The 13,479-nt window shown below is 53.9% G+C and overlaps 1 protein-coding gene across 1 annotated transcript; it reads left to right on the top strand.

The window, feature by feature from the left end:
* Positions 1 to 915: 915 nt before the first annotated feature.
* Positions 916 to 13,060, top strand: SMYD5 (SMYD family member 5). Its single transcript, XM_021699059.1, has 13 exons — positions 916 to 1,035; positions 4,827 to 4,935; positions 5,710 to 5,849; positions 6,364 to 6,485; positions 6,859 to 6,928; positions 7,519 to 7,623; positions 8,650 to 8,712; positions 8,930 to 9,000; positions 9,317 to 9,423; positions 9,790 to 9,846; positions 10,662 to 10,756; positions 11,400 to 11,470; positions 11,568 to 13,060. The coding sequence occupies exons 1-13, from the start codon at positions 940 to 942 to the stop codon at positions 11,716 to 11,718; spliced, it is 1,257 nt and encodes a 418-aa protein (XP_021554734.1). The 5' UTR covers positions 916 to 939; the 3' UTR covers positions 11,719 to 13,060.
* Positions 13,061 to 13,479: the final 419 nt, after the last annotated feature.

The raw sequence follows: 13,479 nt of genomic DNA, 5'->3' as shown, positions 1-13,479 counted from the left end.
GTTACTGGGCTCTACCCAATCCCCCAATGTCACCGTGAGACCGTAACAGAAGCAGATACATGTCCTTTCTCGAGCACAGAATCCATTGGAGGGCAAGGAAGTAAGGCATGGTGGTCAGGCTTGGCTGTGGGGACAGATACTAAAAGTCAGTGGTTTCAGCTATGTGGTGTCCTGAATGAACAGGCCCCTCTCCTGTTACCAGGACAATGTACATATGCACACTCCTGCATACAATTTCAGGGGTCCTCAGACTTGAGGTCCACCGTGTACCCCCTAACACCACCCCTAGGCCGCAAGGTCCCTATGCCCCTGAAGAGTCTGAGAGAAGCACAAGTCCAGCTTGAAGGCCCAAGGAAAGGGGAATTCTTGAACCCGACCGAATAGGATGGATAGGTGCAGTAAGCTAGTCCCTCCTTTCTGGTAGATCAGAGAGGGTAGAAGTCGGCCGGCTGCCTCCCCCCTCCCCCCCGCCCCGACATACACACACACACACACACACACACACACACACACACGCTGCCTCCCCCCGCCCCGACACACACACACGCCCCCGCCCCCGCCCCCGCCTCGGCTGGGTCCAAAGAGCGCTTGACAAAGCGGGCCAATGGGTGGACAGAGACAACGGGGCATATAAACACGAAGTGGACACAGACACATCAAAACTATACACACACCCATAGGCTATAATACACAGCTACGTACGAAGACACGAAAAACCGCACAGATGTAAAACACAAAGGCAGACCCAGCTGCATCCAGCCACCGAACCAATCGACCTAAACATGTAGATTAAATTTAGATTCGGACTCGCTAGGGCGCAAACCCTCACAGCCTCAGACACACACGCCGGGGCGGGGCCGGGAAGGGGCGGGGCCGGGAAGGGGCGGGGCCTCCGGGTCGAGGCGAGGTCAAGGGTCAAAAGGCGGAGGCGCGCCCAAGATGGCGGCCTCCATGTGCGACGTGTTCTCTTTCTGCATGGGCGTGGCGGGCAGGGCCCGGGTCGCCGTGGAAGTCCGCTTCGTAAACAGCGCTAAGGTGAGGCTAAGGCGGACCCGCCGGGAGCCCCCTACCCTGTCCGGCCTTGGAGACAGCCCCATGGGATCCCAGGCCTGAAGCCTAGAAGCTCCTCTGTGGCTCGGACTCTGCGGCTCGGTCCCTACTCGCGGCCCGGGGTCTCCCTGTCTGTGCCTGCGCGCAGGCTTCCGGGGAGGTCACGCGGTGGATCGGGGTCTCCGAAGTCTCCGTGCGCGCGCTCCCTTCCCGCGGGACCCGGTGCGCCAGCCGGGAGCCCTGCTCCCGTTGCTCCAGGCGGGGCCGGGGCCGGGGGGAGGGTGACGCCGGGCTTTTCGGGCCAAGCTGGGGGACTCTGCAGCTGGGCCGCAGGTATGGTGGGCGGGAATATGCTGAGCAGAGGGAACTGAGGTATAAAAAGGCGTAGGTCCTCAGGGAACTTTCGGAGTGAGATTTGGAAATGGGGTGTGGAGAGAGGCTAGGACCATTCACGAAAGGCCTCGGAATGCTAAGGAATTTGAAACAGAGCTCGAAGCCCGTGGGAGCATTTGAAGCGTTTAAACAGAGGAGTGACATGATTTTGTCGTTATACTATTTTTGTTTTGTTTTGGTTTTTTTTGTCGTTAGAATATTATGTTTTAAAAGTTAATTGTAGAAAAATGCTAAAAATGCATGTAAGGAAAGAGAAGGTAAAAATCACTCATAATCCTATACTTATGCAAATATGTGGATATTAAAATTACAATTTTGGAAATCGCTGTTTGATGTAGCAGTAAATCAACGTCAATAAACCTATTTGTAAATATTTTTAAGAGCCGTTTCAGGGGATGGCCACAGCGCATTCAACCAACTGCTTATTTATGGACTTTTATGTTGTATTTTATTTTTCATCCCTGAGGTCAAAGGACTTGGAGCTCAATTTCTGTGCACACATCCTTTTGTTCTCTCCAGCAGAGTATTTTTTTCCTAGTTAACTTTGCCAAATTATATGTGCAAAATGGTATCGCTTTGTTTTCATTTACATTTCTTTGTTTACTGAGGAGTTTGAGTAATTTATCATGTGTAATGGCTGTGTGTATCCCTGGTCCCCCCCCAAGATGTCAGCCTTCTAGTCAGTCATCTGCCTCCTGCTCTCCCCAACCCAAGCTTCCATTGCCTTCTTTCCACTCCAGACACATCTGGAGCATTCCTCTCCTTCCATGATAAAGCAGCTCCCCTTTATCCTTGGCCTCCTCAGCCGCTCACATCTCTATCTGCACACAGGCCTCTGGTGTCCTTGATCGGCTCATAGTTTGATGGTGTCCGGGTTCCATCACTCCTAGCACACAGAGATAATCACCTTCCCATGCACTGCACCCCCTATCTCTCAGCCCCTCCTCTCTTCCCTTCTTCCTCTTACTTCATCCCATCAGCCCCTCTACTTGCCCAATTGTCCTGTCCCAGCCTTCTTTCAAACCCCACCTCTGGAAGAACGAGCTGGCCAGCCTCTCCATGCCCACATCTGATCTGCAGCTGGAGAAGATCACATACCCACTTAGACATGGTGACAAGATGGATTGTCGCAGGCTTTTTGCATCTGTATTCATCAAGTGAGACTGGGTCTGTAGGTTTTTTCTTTGTGCTATCTTCCTCAGGTTACCACATCAGAGTTATGCTTGTTTTTTAGTAAAATGGAGAAGCCTTCCATTTTTTCTCTGTTACTGAGTAGTTTAAATAGCATGAGAATTACTTATTCTTTGGCTTGAGAGAGGTGGCTCATGAACCATATGGACCTCACATGGTTGTTTGGACTATTTTCTCTATTGCTTCTCTGGATATTGGCAGAAGTGATCTTTCAAAAATTTACCAACTACTGTGCCAGGGACAGGACCATTCGGAACATGATAGTGTCTGACCAAAGAGGATGGATGCCAACCAGAATGTCATACTGGTGTGGGTCAGCCAGATATCGGCACTGCTTCTTTCTCTAGGCTTTCTTCCTTTTGAATTCAGTTCTGGTAATTTATATTTTCCTAGAAAATTATCCATTTAGTAAAGCTTTTAAAATTTACTACATAGTCTTAGAATTTTGCACAAACTTTTTTCTAAAGCTTATTTTTCAAGTTGGAACTATCTTTGCAAGTTTATGCCCTTTGCATTCAGGTTCACTTCTCTCCAAGCCTCTTGGTGATATTAATGAGAGCTGCTTTTCTTGGAACACTCTTATGTTTGGGGATGAGTGGTTTTATAAAGGAACCAGCTCTGATTCTGTTCCCTTTGTTTTTGATTACTAAATATTTTCTGCATTTCGTCCTCTGGAAAGAGAAAGACATTGTTGTTTACCCAGCGTTGAGATTTGAGATTGTCAGGGATAATGTGGGTCCATGTTCATCTCCCTTTGTCCCATAGGGGAAGGCTGTCTTTTCGTTTTGCTAGATTGGGTCCAGTGCTAAAAGGCATGGAGGTGGGGTTCCAAGAAGACAACTAAGGGTACATCAACGGCTTTGGCCAGGGGTTTTGTTGCAGCTGTCCCACTCTGTGGTTGGAGCTCCCAAAGTTGTTCAGGGTTGAGATCTGTAGCTCATGGGTTGCTCGGGGCCATCCTGGTCTACACATCCCTGCTTCTCTGACTTTGGGAGGTGCTGCTATCTAGCCACAGTGCCAGTGCTAGAAGGAAACAGGGAGCTACCTGAGAGGCCACATGACAGGACGGTTTATGGCTGTGTCAATCAATTCATCCCTCCCTCCCTCCCCCTCCTCCTTCCTTCCTCTTTCCTTCTTTCCTTCTTTCTTTTCTCTTTTTGTGACAGTTCAGTGCTAGCAGGGGCAGCACCCCTCTTCTCTAAGTGAACCGTGGGCGTAAGTGCCCCACAGGGCCAGTAACTGCCTGGGTCCTGAAGCTGTCTCCTGAGTCCCTCTGCACCTCCTTCATGTCTTATGTGATGTGTACAGTGCTTTAGACCAGAGCTCCTCAGACTTTAACATGCATGTGAATCACCTGGGCATCTTGTTAAAATGCACATTCTGCTTCAGCAGGTCTGTTTGCGGGGGGGAAGGAGGGGCTGAGATTCTGCATTTCTAACAGTCTTCCAGATGATGCCCATGCTGCCCATCCATCACGTCATTTTGAGTAGTAAGGAGCTAAAGCTCATAAGGTACATTCACCTGGGCTGAGGTGCATCCTGGAAACTATCTGGTAGGTATTATGATAATATTTTTCATATACAAAACAGATGCAAAGAAGTGAAACAGTTGGCTCCAAGATCACAGCAGGTAGTATTAGGGTTGCTGCTAGGATTCGTCATTCCTTTCAGTCATTCCTTTCCCTAACACTGAAAACTGGCTGGGTCCTGTGAGTACCTCACGGACCAGAGAAATACGGCACATTCTCCCCCAAATTAGGCCTCCCTCTTCTGTGGTATAGGAGCCCTCTGCAACCCTGAGCAGCAGCATCACTGCCAGGATCCTGGAGGGGCGCATGGGTGACACCAAGAAGACTGCCCTGTCATTACCAGCTCCTGGTACAGGAGCCTCGGTGCTCCTGCGGCCATTCCAAAAATTCTGCTCCTCTGGCTGACCTGGTGGCTCCCTCCCCATCCCAGTCCCTCTGCTCTGAACAGGCTGAAAGAAGTGTGACTGAAAGTAGGTCAGAGCTGCATTTCCAGAGGAGGCAGTTATGGAGGGTGCTGACCTTGCTCCATGAACCCTCCCAAGGCAGAGGCCTCTCCTGAGATGGAGGCGTGTGGGGGGTGATGCTAGGCAGCCCTCCGGGAACCCTTGGAACTGGGTCCTCTTTCTCTCCTTATGGCCATCCTATTCCTTCTCTCCCCTGGTAGGGAAAAGGGCTGTTTGCCACACAACTGATCCGGAAGGGGGAGACCATCTTTGTAGAACGGCCCCTGGTGGCTGCGCAGTTTCTCTGGAATGCACTTTATCGCTACCGAGGTAAGCACATCTCGTCCACTCCTCGTGGCTTCTGGGCCCAGCTGCCTTTGTGCATGGAAGACAGTTACATTAGCTGATGTCTCTGGGACTTCAGGTGTTGGGAGAAAAGTTCATCTTCCCTTGGAGAACTGTGCCTGAGAGCCATGCTTGTCTCTAGTCTCAGGGCATTTGGGGAGTGAGCGGTTGAGGGGCTCTTCCAGCCTGCTCCCTGGGGGCACTGTCACTCAGGTGGAACTCAGTCTGAGCCAGAGTATAAGGGCCTGGGTGTCATGCTAAAGGGCTCTGTGCCGAAGTGCAGCCCTCCACCAAGAGGAGGCCACGTGCCCTTTGGTCAAAACAGGTGGAGTTAGGGGTCAGAAGCAAGTAGGATGCCCTTAGCTTTTCCAGCCACATGCTTTTTTCACACTTTTCTTAGGCTAGAGACAAACATGAAAGGAGGGTCAGTTGGCTGCAGAATGTGGGGAAAGTGCAGTCTGGGGGCTAGGAGGGAAGCTCCACAGACTTAAGTCCCATTGGGAAAGGGGGGGGTGCCTGACAGAAGGGATGGGACTCCAGAGAGGGAAGAAAACCAGTCTGCCTTGGAATGCATGTGAAATTATTCACTCATTCTGTTCTTTAACACAGTCATTCATTCACTTACTTCCCAAATGTTTGTTGAGCACCTACTGGGTGCCAGCCACTATTTTTAGCCCTGGGGATACTGCTGTGAACAAGACAAAACATGGCCCCTGCTCTAAAGACACTCTCATTGTCCTGTGTGGCTCTCTCCCTCAGCCTGTGATCACTGCCTTCGGGCACTGGAGAAGGCAGAGGAGAATGCCCAGAGGCTGACTGGGAAGCCAGGCCAGGTTCTGCCTCACCCCGAGCTGTGTGCCGTGCGCAAGGACCTCCACCAGAACTGTCCCCACTGTCAGGTGAGCATCCCCAGGGAGTGCACCTGGAAGGGGGCGGGGGGAGGGGCCTTAGCTGAAGTCCGCTGTGAGGAGACAGGAACGACAACAGACCTGACCTGACAACAGACCTGACCTGCTCGGAATGACAACAGACGTGCTTCTGGCCCCTCTGAGCCATGATGGAGGGGAAGACATTCAGAAGGCACCATTACTGTTCCAGTTATCTTGTCCTTCCTGTCCCAGTCCCACTGTCTAGAAAATAGGTCTGGTGGGAACTTGCCCTCTTCCCGGGAGCCTGGCAGGGGCTCTTCTCTCTACCTGAAAGCTCTCTCCTTCCCATAGTTTAACAAGGCTGGGTGCCCCTCTCACGTGCCCCTGGGGCACCGTGTGCCTTCTGCTTTCGTGACGCCACCGAGCTACTGCTCGGGCTGCTCAGGGAAGGAACGCAGTTAGCGGAGGTGAGCACCACTGAGGGATGTCTGCGCCTCCCCCCGTGGCCAGATCCTAGGGTGTTGACCTCCACCCACTCCACCAGGTGGTGTACTGCAGTGCAGAATGTCGACTGGCAGCTGCTGAGCAATACCATCAGGTCCTGTGCCCGGGGCCCTCCCAGGACGACCCCCTGCATCCTCTCAATAAGCTGCAGGAGGCCTGGAGGTAGGTAGCATTTCATTTCTTCTTCCCTTTATCTTCCCTCTCTGCCTGCCTGCCTGAGACCAGCAGAGGCAGTCATCTTTCGGAAATTGCCATCCCACAGGTTTTTCCTCCATCTTAGGGTTAAACAGAGGTCACATCACCTTCAATGTGAGCCGCCAGTCCCACCAACCTCAGCATTTTACACACTCCCAGGAAGAGCCCCATTGCGCCCATAGGGATGTAAAGGCCTGCCCACGTCCTTGCCAATGACTTCCTCTCTTTGGTTATGAATGGAGTGGGTAGGAAGGATTCTCTGTAGCAGTCAGACTGGGCTTCCCTGAACGCAGCTACTAGGGAGGGAATTTCTAGGCCAAATCTTTTTCTTTCTCCCCAGGAGTGTTCACTACCCCCCTGAGACGGCAAGCATCATGTTGATGGCCCGGATGGTGGCCACGGTGAAGCAGGTGAGCCCACCCGGCCCTCCCAGGGAGGCCGGTTCTGACCTCGTTTGCCCCTTGGCCTCAGTCTCCCCCTCACCTCGAGAGGGAGTATTGCTTGGATGCAGAGCTCCCCCTGGGCTGTGGAAATATCAGGAGCAGCTAACCATAGGTCTGGCAGGAGACTCTGATCTAGGAGAGGACGTCCTGTGCGGCATCAGGTCATGCACTCAGCTTTCAGGCGCCACTTTCTCAGGATCGTGTCTCGTGTGTCAAGTGAGAGGAGCCGCTCCAACCCCTTCTATTAACATTGAAGCTCCACAGCCTCATCCTCCTGTTTCTCCGAGTGGTGTTGAACCGGCTAGCCTGGCCCGGCTGGAGAGATGGTTGGGTGCGGGTGTTGGGGGGGAGGGAGTCTCCAGGCTGAGGAAGGGTCTATCGAGAAGCTCATCTGTGCTGGTGTTTCCCTGATGGCAGGGGCTTCAGAATCACGGGCTACCCTCCCACCTGGGCAGAGGGGCAGCAAGGAGGCGGGCGTCCCTGAGTCCACGCATGCACATGCATGCACACACGGGCATATATGAATGTGACTTTGAAGTATATTTGTTCTGCTGCAGGCCAAGGATAAAGATCGTTGGATCAGGCTCTTCTCCCAGTTCTGTAATAAAACAGCCAATGAGGAGGAGGAAATTGTCCACAAACTCCTGGGGGACAAATTCAAGGTTAGGCTTCTCCTGTGATCCCCCCACCCCCAACAGCCTTGGATGTTCTGTGGCTGCCTGACAGGAGCTCCACATTTGGTCCCTTCCCACCACAGGAAGAGGTTAGAGCCTGGGGCCAAAAATCTATTCAGAGGGCCTATATTCCTGCCACTATTTAACTTTGTGACCTAACATGGACCAAGAGTTGAGAAGTGGGGTGATGACAGAGGAAGGAGGGGTTGAGCGCCCTGACATGGTAAGGCGGAATCTCATGATAGGATGGCAATGGGCAAGTCAGTTATAATGGAAAACGGAGGACTGGGGGTCCACAGGATGAGGGAGCAGCATGAAACAGGAGGATTTTAGCTGCCGATGTGCTGAGTACCCACTCCCACCCAAAGATAACACATTCTCACTGAAGACAGCAGACTTCCATGGAGAAGCTGCCTGAAGGCACAGGCAGGGTTTTAAGGGCAGCTGGGGTGGGCCTTCCTACATTCATTCTGAGGAGAGGAGGTGGGGAGTCAAGCTGGTCCGGAGACCAGGTCAGGGAGCCTGGAAGATGGCGGTGAGGACAGACATTCCAAGCCACATTGCCTCAGCCCTCCTGGTACAAGCGCTGGAAAGTAGGGAGGAGGGGCGCCTGGGTGGCTCAGTCCTTAGGCATCTGCCTTCAGCTTGGGTCATGATTCCAGGGTCCTGGGGTCGGGCCCCACATCGGGCTCCCTGCTCGGCAGGAGGCCTACTTCTCCCTCTCCCACTCCCCTTGTTTGTGTTCCCTCTCTCACTGTGTCTCTCTCTGTCAAATAAATAAAATCTTTAAAAAAAAAAAAAATTGGGAGGAATTTGGGGTTCACCACCCTGGGTTGGAACAATCCACCAAAGTGCTAAGGTTCTTTGGAAATAAAGACTCTGTGGGCTTCCTTTGCCTTCAGGGAAAGCTCTTCTACAGAGCTGGCCCTTTTTCCTTCCCTCACCTGGTCTTTTGGGCCTTGCCTGGGTGCTAATGGCAAATCCCCACGTCTCTCCCTGCTTCCCCTAAACCAGGGCCAGCTGGAACTTCTGCGGAGACTCTTCACAGAGGCCCTTTATGAGGAGGCGCTCAGCCAGGTGAGTGTGGGGAAGGTGGGACCAATGGCCTTCTACTCATTCCAGTTCTCCAGGAGCAACCAGGTCAGCACCTCCTACTTGGAGAGCTAAGCCAGAGCTGACTTGGTATGAAGTTGGGATGGGACTGACTCACAGAAGACTTCCCGAATGGAGAGTTATATCAGGAAGAAAAGCGAGTGGTTATAACCTGAGCACTCATTTTTCTTTCTCCCCACAGTGGTTCACACCAGATGGATTCCGGTCTCTCTTTGCTCTTGTTGGGACCAATGGCCAAGGAATTGGGACCAGGTTAGGAGAGAATGTTCCAAAGCTATTGAACTTGTTCCTCAGGGCTGGGGTGGGAGATTGACAGAGGAAGGTAGCACACCTCCTTTCAGGATTAGGTTGGGGTAAGGTATGATTCTGTGGCCGGAGAGCTGGACTGGACACAGTGGTGGGAGTCAGAAAGACTTAAGGTGGTAGAATTTGCTCTTGGGAGCCCTTGGTCTGTTGGGGAAGATGGGCCCCTTCCCTGGAGAAAGACGTGGGCTTAACTTGCCTGGAGGTGGAGAGCCCTGCGAGCTGGGCCTCCTCCTCTCCACCCATGGATGCCTGGGACCCCCAGCTCCCTGAGCCAGTGGGTCCATGCCTGTGATGCTCTGGAGCTGAAGCCTCAGGACCGAGAGCAGCTGGACGCCTTCATTGACCAGCTGTACAAGGACATCGAGGCAGGTTGGTGAGATGGAGCCTTGGTCTCACCCAACCTCGGATGCCCCCCAGTCAGACACACAGTCTTCCCCTGAGGGAGTTCTGACCTAATGGATGGGGAAGATAATCCCTCTGTGCCTATGGGAAGCTTCAGATCTATCCACAGGACACGTAGATAAGCCATGACCCTGAGATCCATACAGAGGCTCGATGCTGGGGGTGGGGGGTCCTGGACAAGTAAGGTGATATGTACAGAAAAGCTCGTGCCTCCAAGAAGCAAGTTCAGGGGAACTGGTAGTGACCAGGTGGCAAGACAGGAGAGCCAGTGCTATCCTCATAAGCCTGGGTTCCTTTGCCCCCCAGTAACAGCTGCATATTACTGTCTTACAGCAACTGGCGAGTTTCTTAACTGTGAAGGATCTGGCCTCTTTGTGCTTCAGAGCTGCTGTGAGTCCCGGTGTTGAGGAGGGGTGGCCCCTTGTAGGCTGGTGGAGAGGAGTCTGGGAGCAGGATTAGGTCTGAGCTTCCTTGGGGATTCTCCTGGGCCTTTTCGTTCCATCATTTTCTCATTCATTCATTCACTGGACTTAATATATGTGTATACATAAAACCTTCCAGTGGGCCCGGCCCTGTGCTAAGGCAGGACACGGAGTTTTGATTCTTGCAAACGGAAGCCTTGGTTTTGCACCACCATTGCCCTGCCAGGTTTGGGAGGGGAGTGTTGTGAGGGCCTGGGAGGGCTAGAAGGCGAGTCTCCTTAGCACCTGACAGGGAGGGGCAGAGCCAGCTCACACCATTGTCTTTTCCAGATCTCAGCCTCTCCCACTCTGGTTTCCTCACTGTAAGCCCCCCTCCCAGGCCATGGGGCCATTCTGCCCCTCCCAAACTAGGCTTGCAGAGGGCCTGGCTCAACTGTGGCAGGACTGAGTTCAGTGGTCGGGCATGGCCATTCCTTTCACAGCCCCATCCCTCCCTTTGTGGGGTACTGGAAACAATGGAGAATCAAGTTGCCCAGGGCCGAGGACAGCAGGGGCAGGGATGGCAGGTGGGAGGGGGTGGGAAGAGGGAGTGCATTTTGCATTTGTGCCTGTGCTGTGTGGTCTTCAGGAAAGAGTACTGGACAGGGAGTTGGGAAACTTGGGTGCCAGGACCTGCACGGCCCTAGCGGGGGTCAGAGAAGAAGGAAGGATGGGAGCCGGTGCTCTGCAAGGCTGTTACTTTTGTTAGTCAACAATCCTTGTGACTTGCCTCTCATGATCCAGGTAACCACAGCTGTGTCCCCAATGCAGAGACCTCCTTCCCAGAAAACAACTTCCTTTTGCATGTCACTGCCTTGGAGGATATCAAGCCAGGAGAGGTGAGGGGGCTAGGAGCTGTGCGGTGTGGGGGGCGGTGGGCCTTGCACGTTTTCCCTCAGTACTGGGAGCAACAGTGGCTAGAGCCCCAAGTTCTGGCTGTTTGGTTGATCCCCACATGCCCCAGGGCAGCCATCTTTTTACCCATGATTATGCTCTAGCCCCACCCTACCCCCCCAGTTCTTTGAAAAATAACTGGAAAGCCTCAGAGCAGTGACAGAGAGACAACTATATGCCCAGCTTCTTCTTCCTAGCCACCTTTCGATAAATCCACAGCTTCTAAGAAAGCAAGAGATGGCTCTTGGTGGCTTGGGCTATGGTGTATGTGTGCATTTGGGGGCTGTTAGCACAGTGCACAGAGCCTTGGTTGACTCTTCTTCCAGGGCGGGTAGCACCATGTCAAGATAACCTCTGACCCCAGCCACAGACCTTGGCCATTGACTGCCTGTAACCATGGCCTGAGGCTACCCACAGTCCCCTCTCCGTCTCAGACACAAGTGGTTTGAGCCTCTTGGCGGTGTGCTGAGGGCACAGGGAAATGGATGAGGGCTGGCTCCCGGGAGGTGGGGCAGCAGGTGGGGAGTCCCTATTCCCATGTAAGGGAGAGCACAGGCCATCAGACCCCACCTCTTCTGTGTCCCCCAGGAAATCTGCATCAGCTACTTAGACTGCTGTCAGCGCGAGCGCAGCCGTCACAGCCGCCACAGGATCCTCAGGTGCCGGCCGGGGCTGCGGTGGGCGGCCGGGCTCCCGGAGGCTCCGTCCTCATGGCTGCCTGACTTCGCCCTCCCCACCCTCTCCCATCCCCTGCAGAGAGAACTATCTGTTTGTCTGTTCCTGCCCCAAATGCCTGGCAGAGGCTGATGAGCCCAATGTGACCTCGGAGGAGGAGGAGGAGGAGGAAGAAGAGGAGGAAGGAGAGCCAGAAGATGCAGAGCTGGGGGATGAGATGACTGATGTGTGACGTTACCCTGCCTGGAAGGGGCCCTGCCCCAGACCCTGCAGGAAAAGGGAGCCTCCCCGCAGAGAGGAGGCTCGGAAGGAACTCCCCACTCCCCTTGCCTGCTTTCTCCACACACACCCCCTCCCCCACCCCCCATTCCAGCTGTTTCTGCTGGAGGGTAGGACGGAGGCTGGACACTAGGCCCAGGCACTCACCTCCCACTGGACCTCATGCCCTGGACACTGCTGCTGAGTGGCTCAGGCCCTGCGCTGTCCCCGAGCCTCTCAGAACTGCCCCCGCACAACACGCACACACACGCTCCAGGTGTGAGCAGCTGCAGCCAAGGTCAGACCCTAACAGCGTTTCTTCCCCTTGGCCCCATGGCCATGTTTACCTGTCTACCTGAGGCTTCACCCCTTTCAGCCTGCTACAGACGGGATAACAAAATGGCAATCTGAGGACGGCCTGACCGCACTGAAGTGAAAGGAGGGGGGTGAGCTGCCTCCACCTTCTTCCCCACCTCCCACCGTTGCAGCTGCTAAGGCAACTGCCTCCTGCTAGCACCGCTGGGAGAGGCAGGAAGGAGCAACCTGGCCTCCAGAGCACCTCCCCGGAGGCTCTGTGCCAGGGACACTGAACCAAGGGTATACTTCCTTCTGTCCACCTCCTCACCCCCACTATTTGGACATCTTGGGGAGTGGAGATTAACCCCTTCCCCAGACTCTGGAATCTCTGTACCTTGTGCCTTGCCTCTCAGGCCCTGGCACAGTGGCTGGCCACATGGGGTATGAAGAGGCCTCTGCCTCCCTCAAGAGGGGCATGTGGGGGATCATCACCCCTTCCTCAACACTCTTTCCCACCGAGGACTCCAGCAGCTTGGCTGACACTGGGGCATGACAGGCCTGTGCTCCTTAAATTTGGATGCTCAAGAGGTTTCTCTGGGACCAGTTTAACATGGGACAGTGAGGGGCTCTCCTGGCTTCAATCTCCATCTTTAGGGTCTCCAGAGAGGAACATTGAAGTCTTCCAGAAAGCTAGAGGAGCTGGGCTGGATATTCTGACTTAAGCCCTGACTGTGTCACCCTCACTCCACCCCCCCCCATCAGCACCACCCCTCACTCTTGGGTTGGATGCTATGAGAATTAAAGCCCATCACTTGCAATTTCGTTGCCTACCTTCCCTGGGGGCGGGGGCGCCACATCCCCCTGCTGAGGGATCTCTGGGAGGGCAGGTGCCCAGCCCATAGGCCGTCTTAGATCATGAGTCGGGTGGCACCCCACCTGTGTGAGGCCTGTCGGGTTCTTACTCCTTCACAGCAGCCAGCACCCCCTCCCACCCCCGCCTGCCCACTGTCCTCAATAAAGTGTGAGTGGTGACAGGCCTCTGCAGGAATGCTTTGTGGAGAAGGATTCGACAAGCTGCTTGGGGCCCGCAGCAGTCACGTAGGTGGTGCAGAGGCACATAGTTTTAGACCAGGTGATGGCAGGAGATGGGAGCTGCAGCTCCTCAGTTTGGGCTCCTCTCTGCACTCTGCGCCTACACTCTGCTGTGCAAATGTTTCTGAATGCCAAGAGCAAGGGTCTTTTGCAGTCTGGTGTGTATCCCCAGGACCAGGCTATCAGAGGAGTCTTCTCAGGGGACTGACCCATGGCTTCCTGAGTTCTTGAGCAGGAAGCAGGCTGTATTGGGATCCAAGATTAGCAGCAGCCCAAGCACTGGTCCTAAAGGACCTTGGGCAAGTCATTTTCCCTCTGTGGGCCTCAGTTTCCTCCCCCTCAAAAT

The sequence above is a fragment of the Neomonachus schauinslandi genome, chromosome 10 (assembly GCF_002201575.2).
Source record: "Neomonachus schauinslandi chromosome 10, ASM220157v2, whole genome shotgun sequence".
Taxonomy (NCBI): Eukaryota; Metazoa; Chordata; class Mammalia; order Carnivora; family Phocidae; genus Neomonachus; species Neomonachus schauinslandi.
Note: the sequence above shows the minus strand (reverse complement) of the source record. Positions and strands in the feature narration are given on the sequence as shown.

Excerpts from the sequence above, each read along its gene's own strand:
- SMYD5 (XM_021699059.1), top strand. The coding sequence starts at position 940 with ATGGCGGCCTCCATGTGCGACGTGTTCTCTTTCTGCATGGGCGTGGCG. Across the intron at positions 1,036-4,826 it reads GCTTCGTAAACAGCGCTAAG|GGAAAAGGGCTGTTTGCCAC; the intron begins GTGAGGCTAAGG and ends CTCCCCTGGTAG. Across the intron at positions 4,936-5,709 it reads TGCACTTTATCGCTACCGAG|CCTGTGATCACTGCCTTCGG; the intron begins GTAAGCACATCT and ends TCTCTCCCTCAG.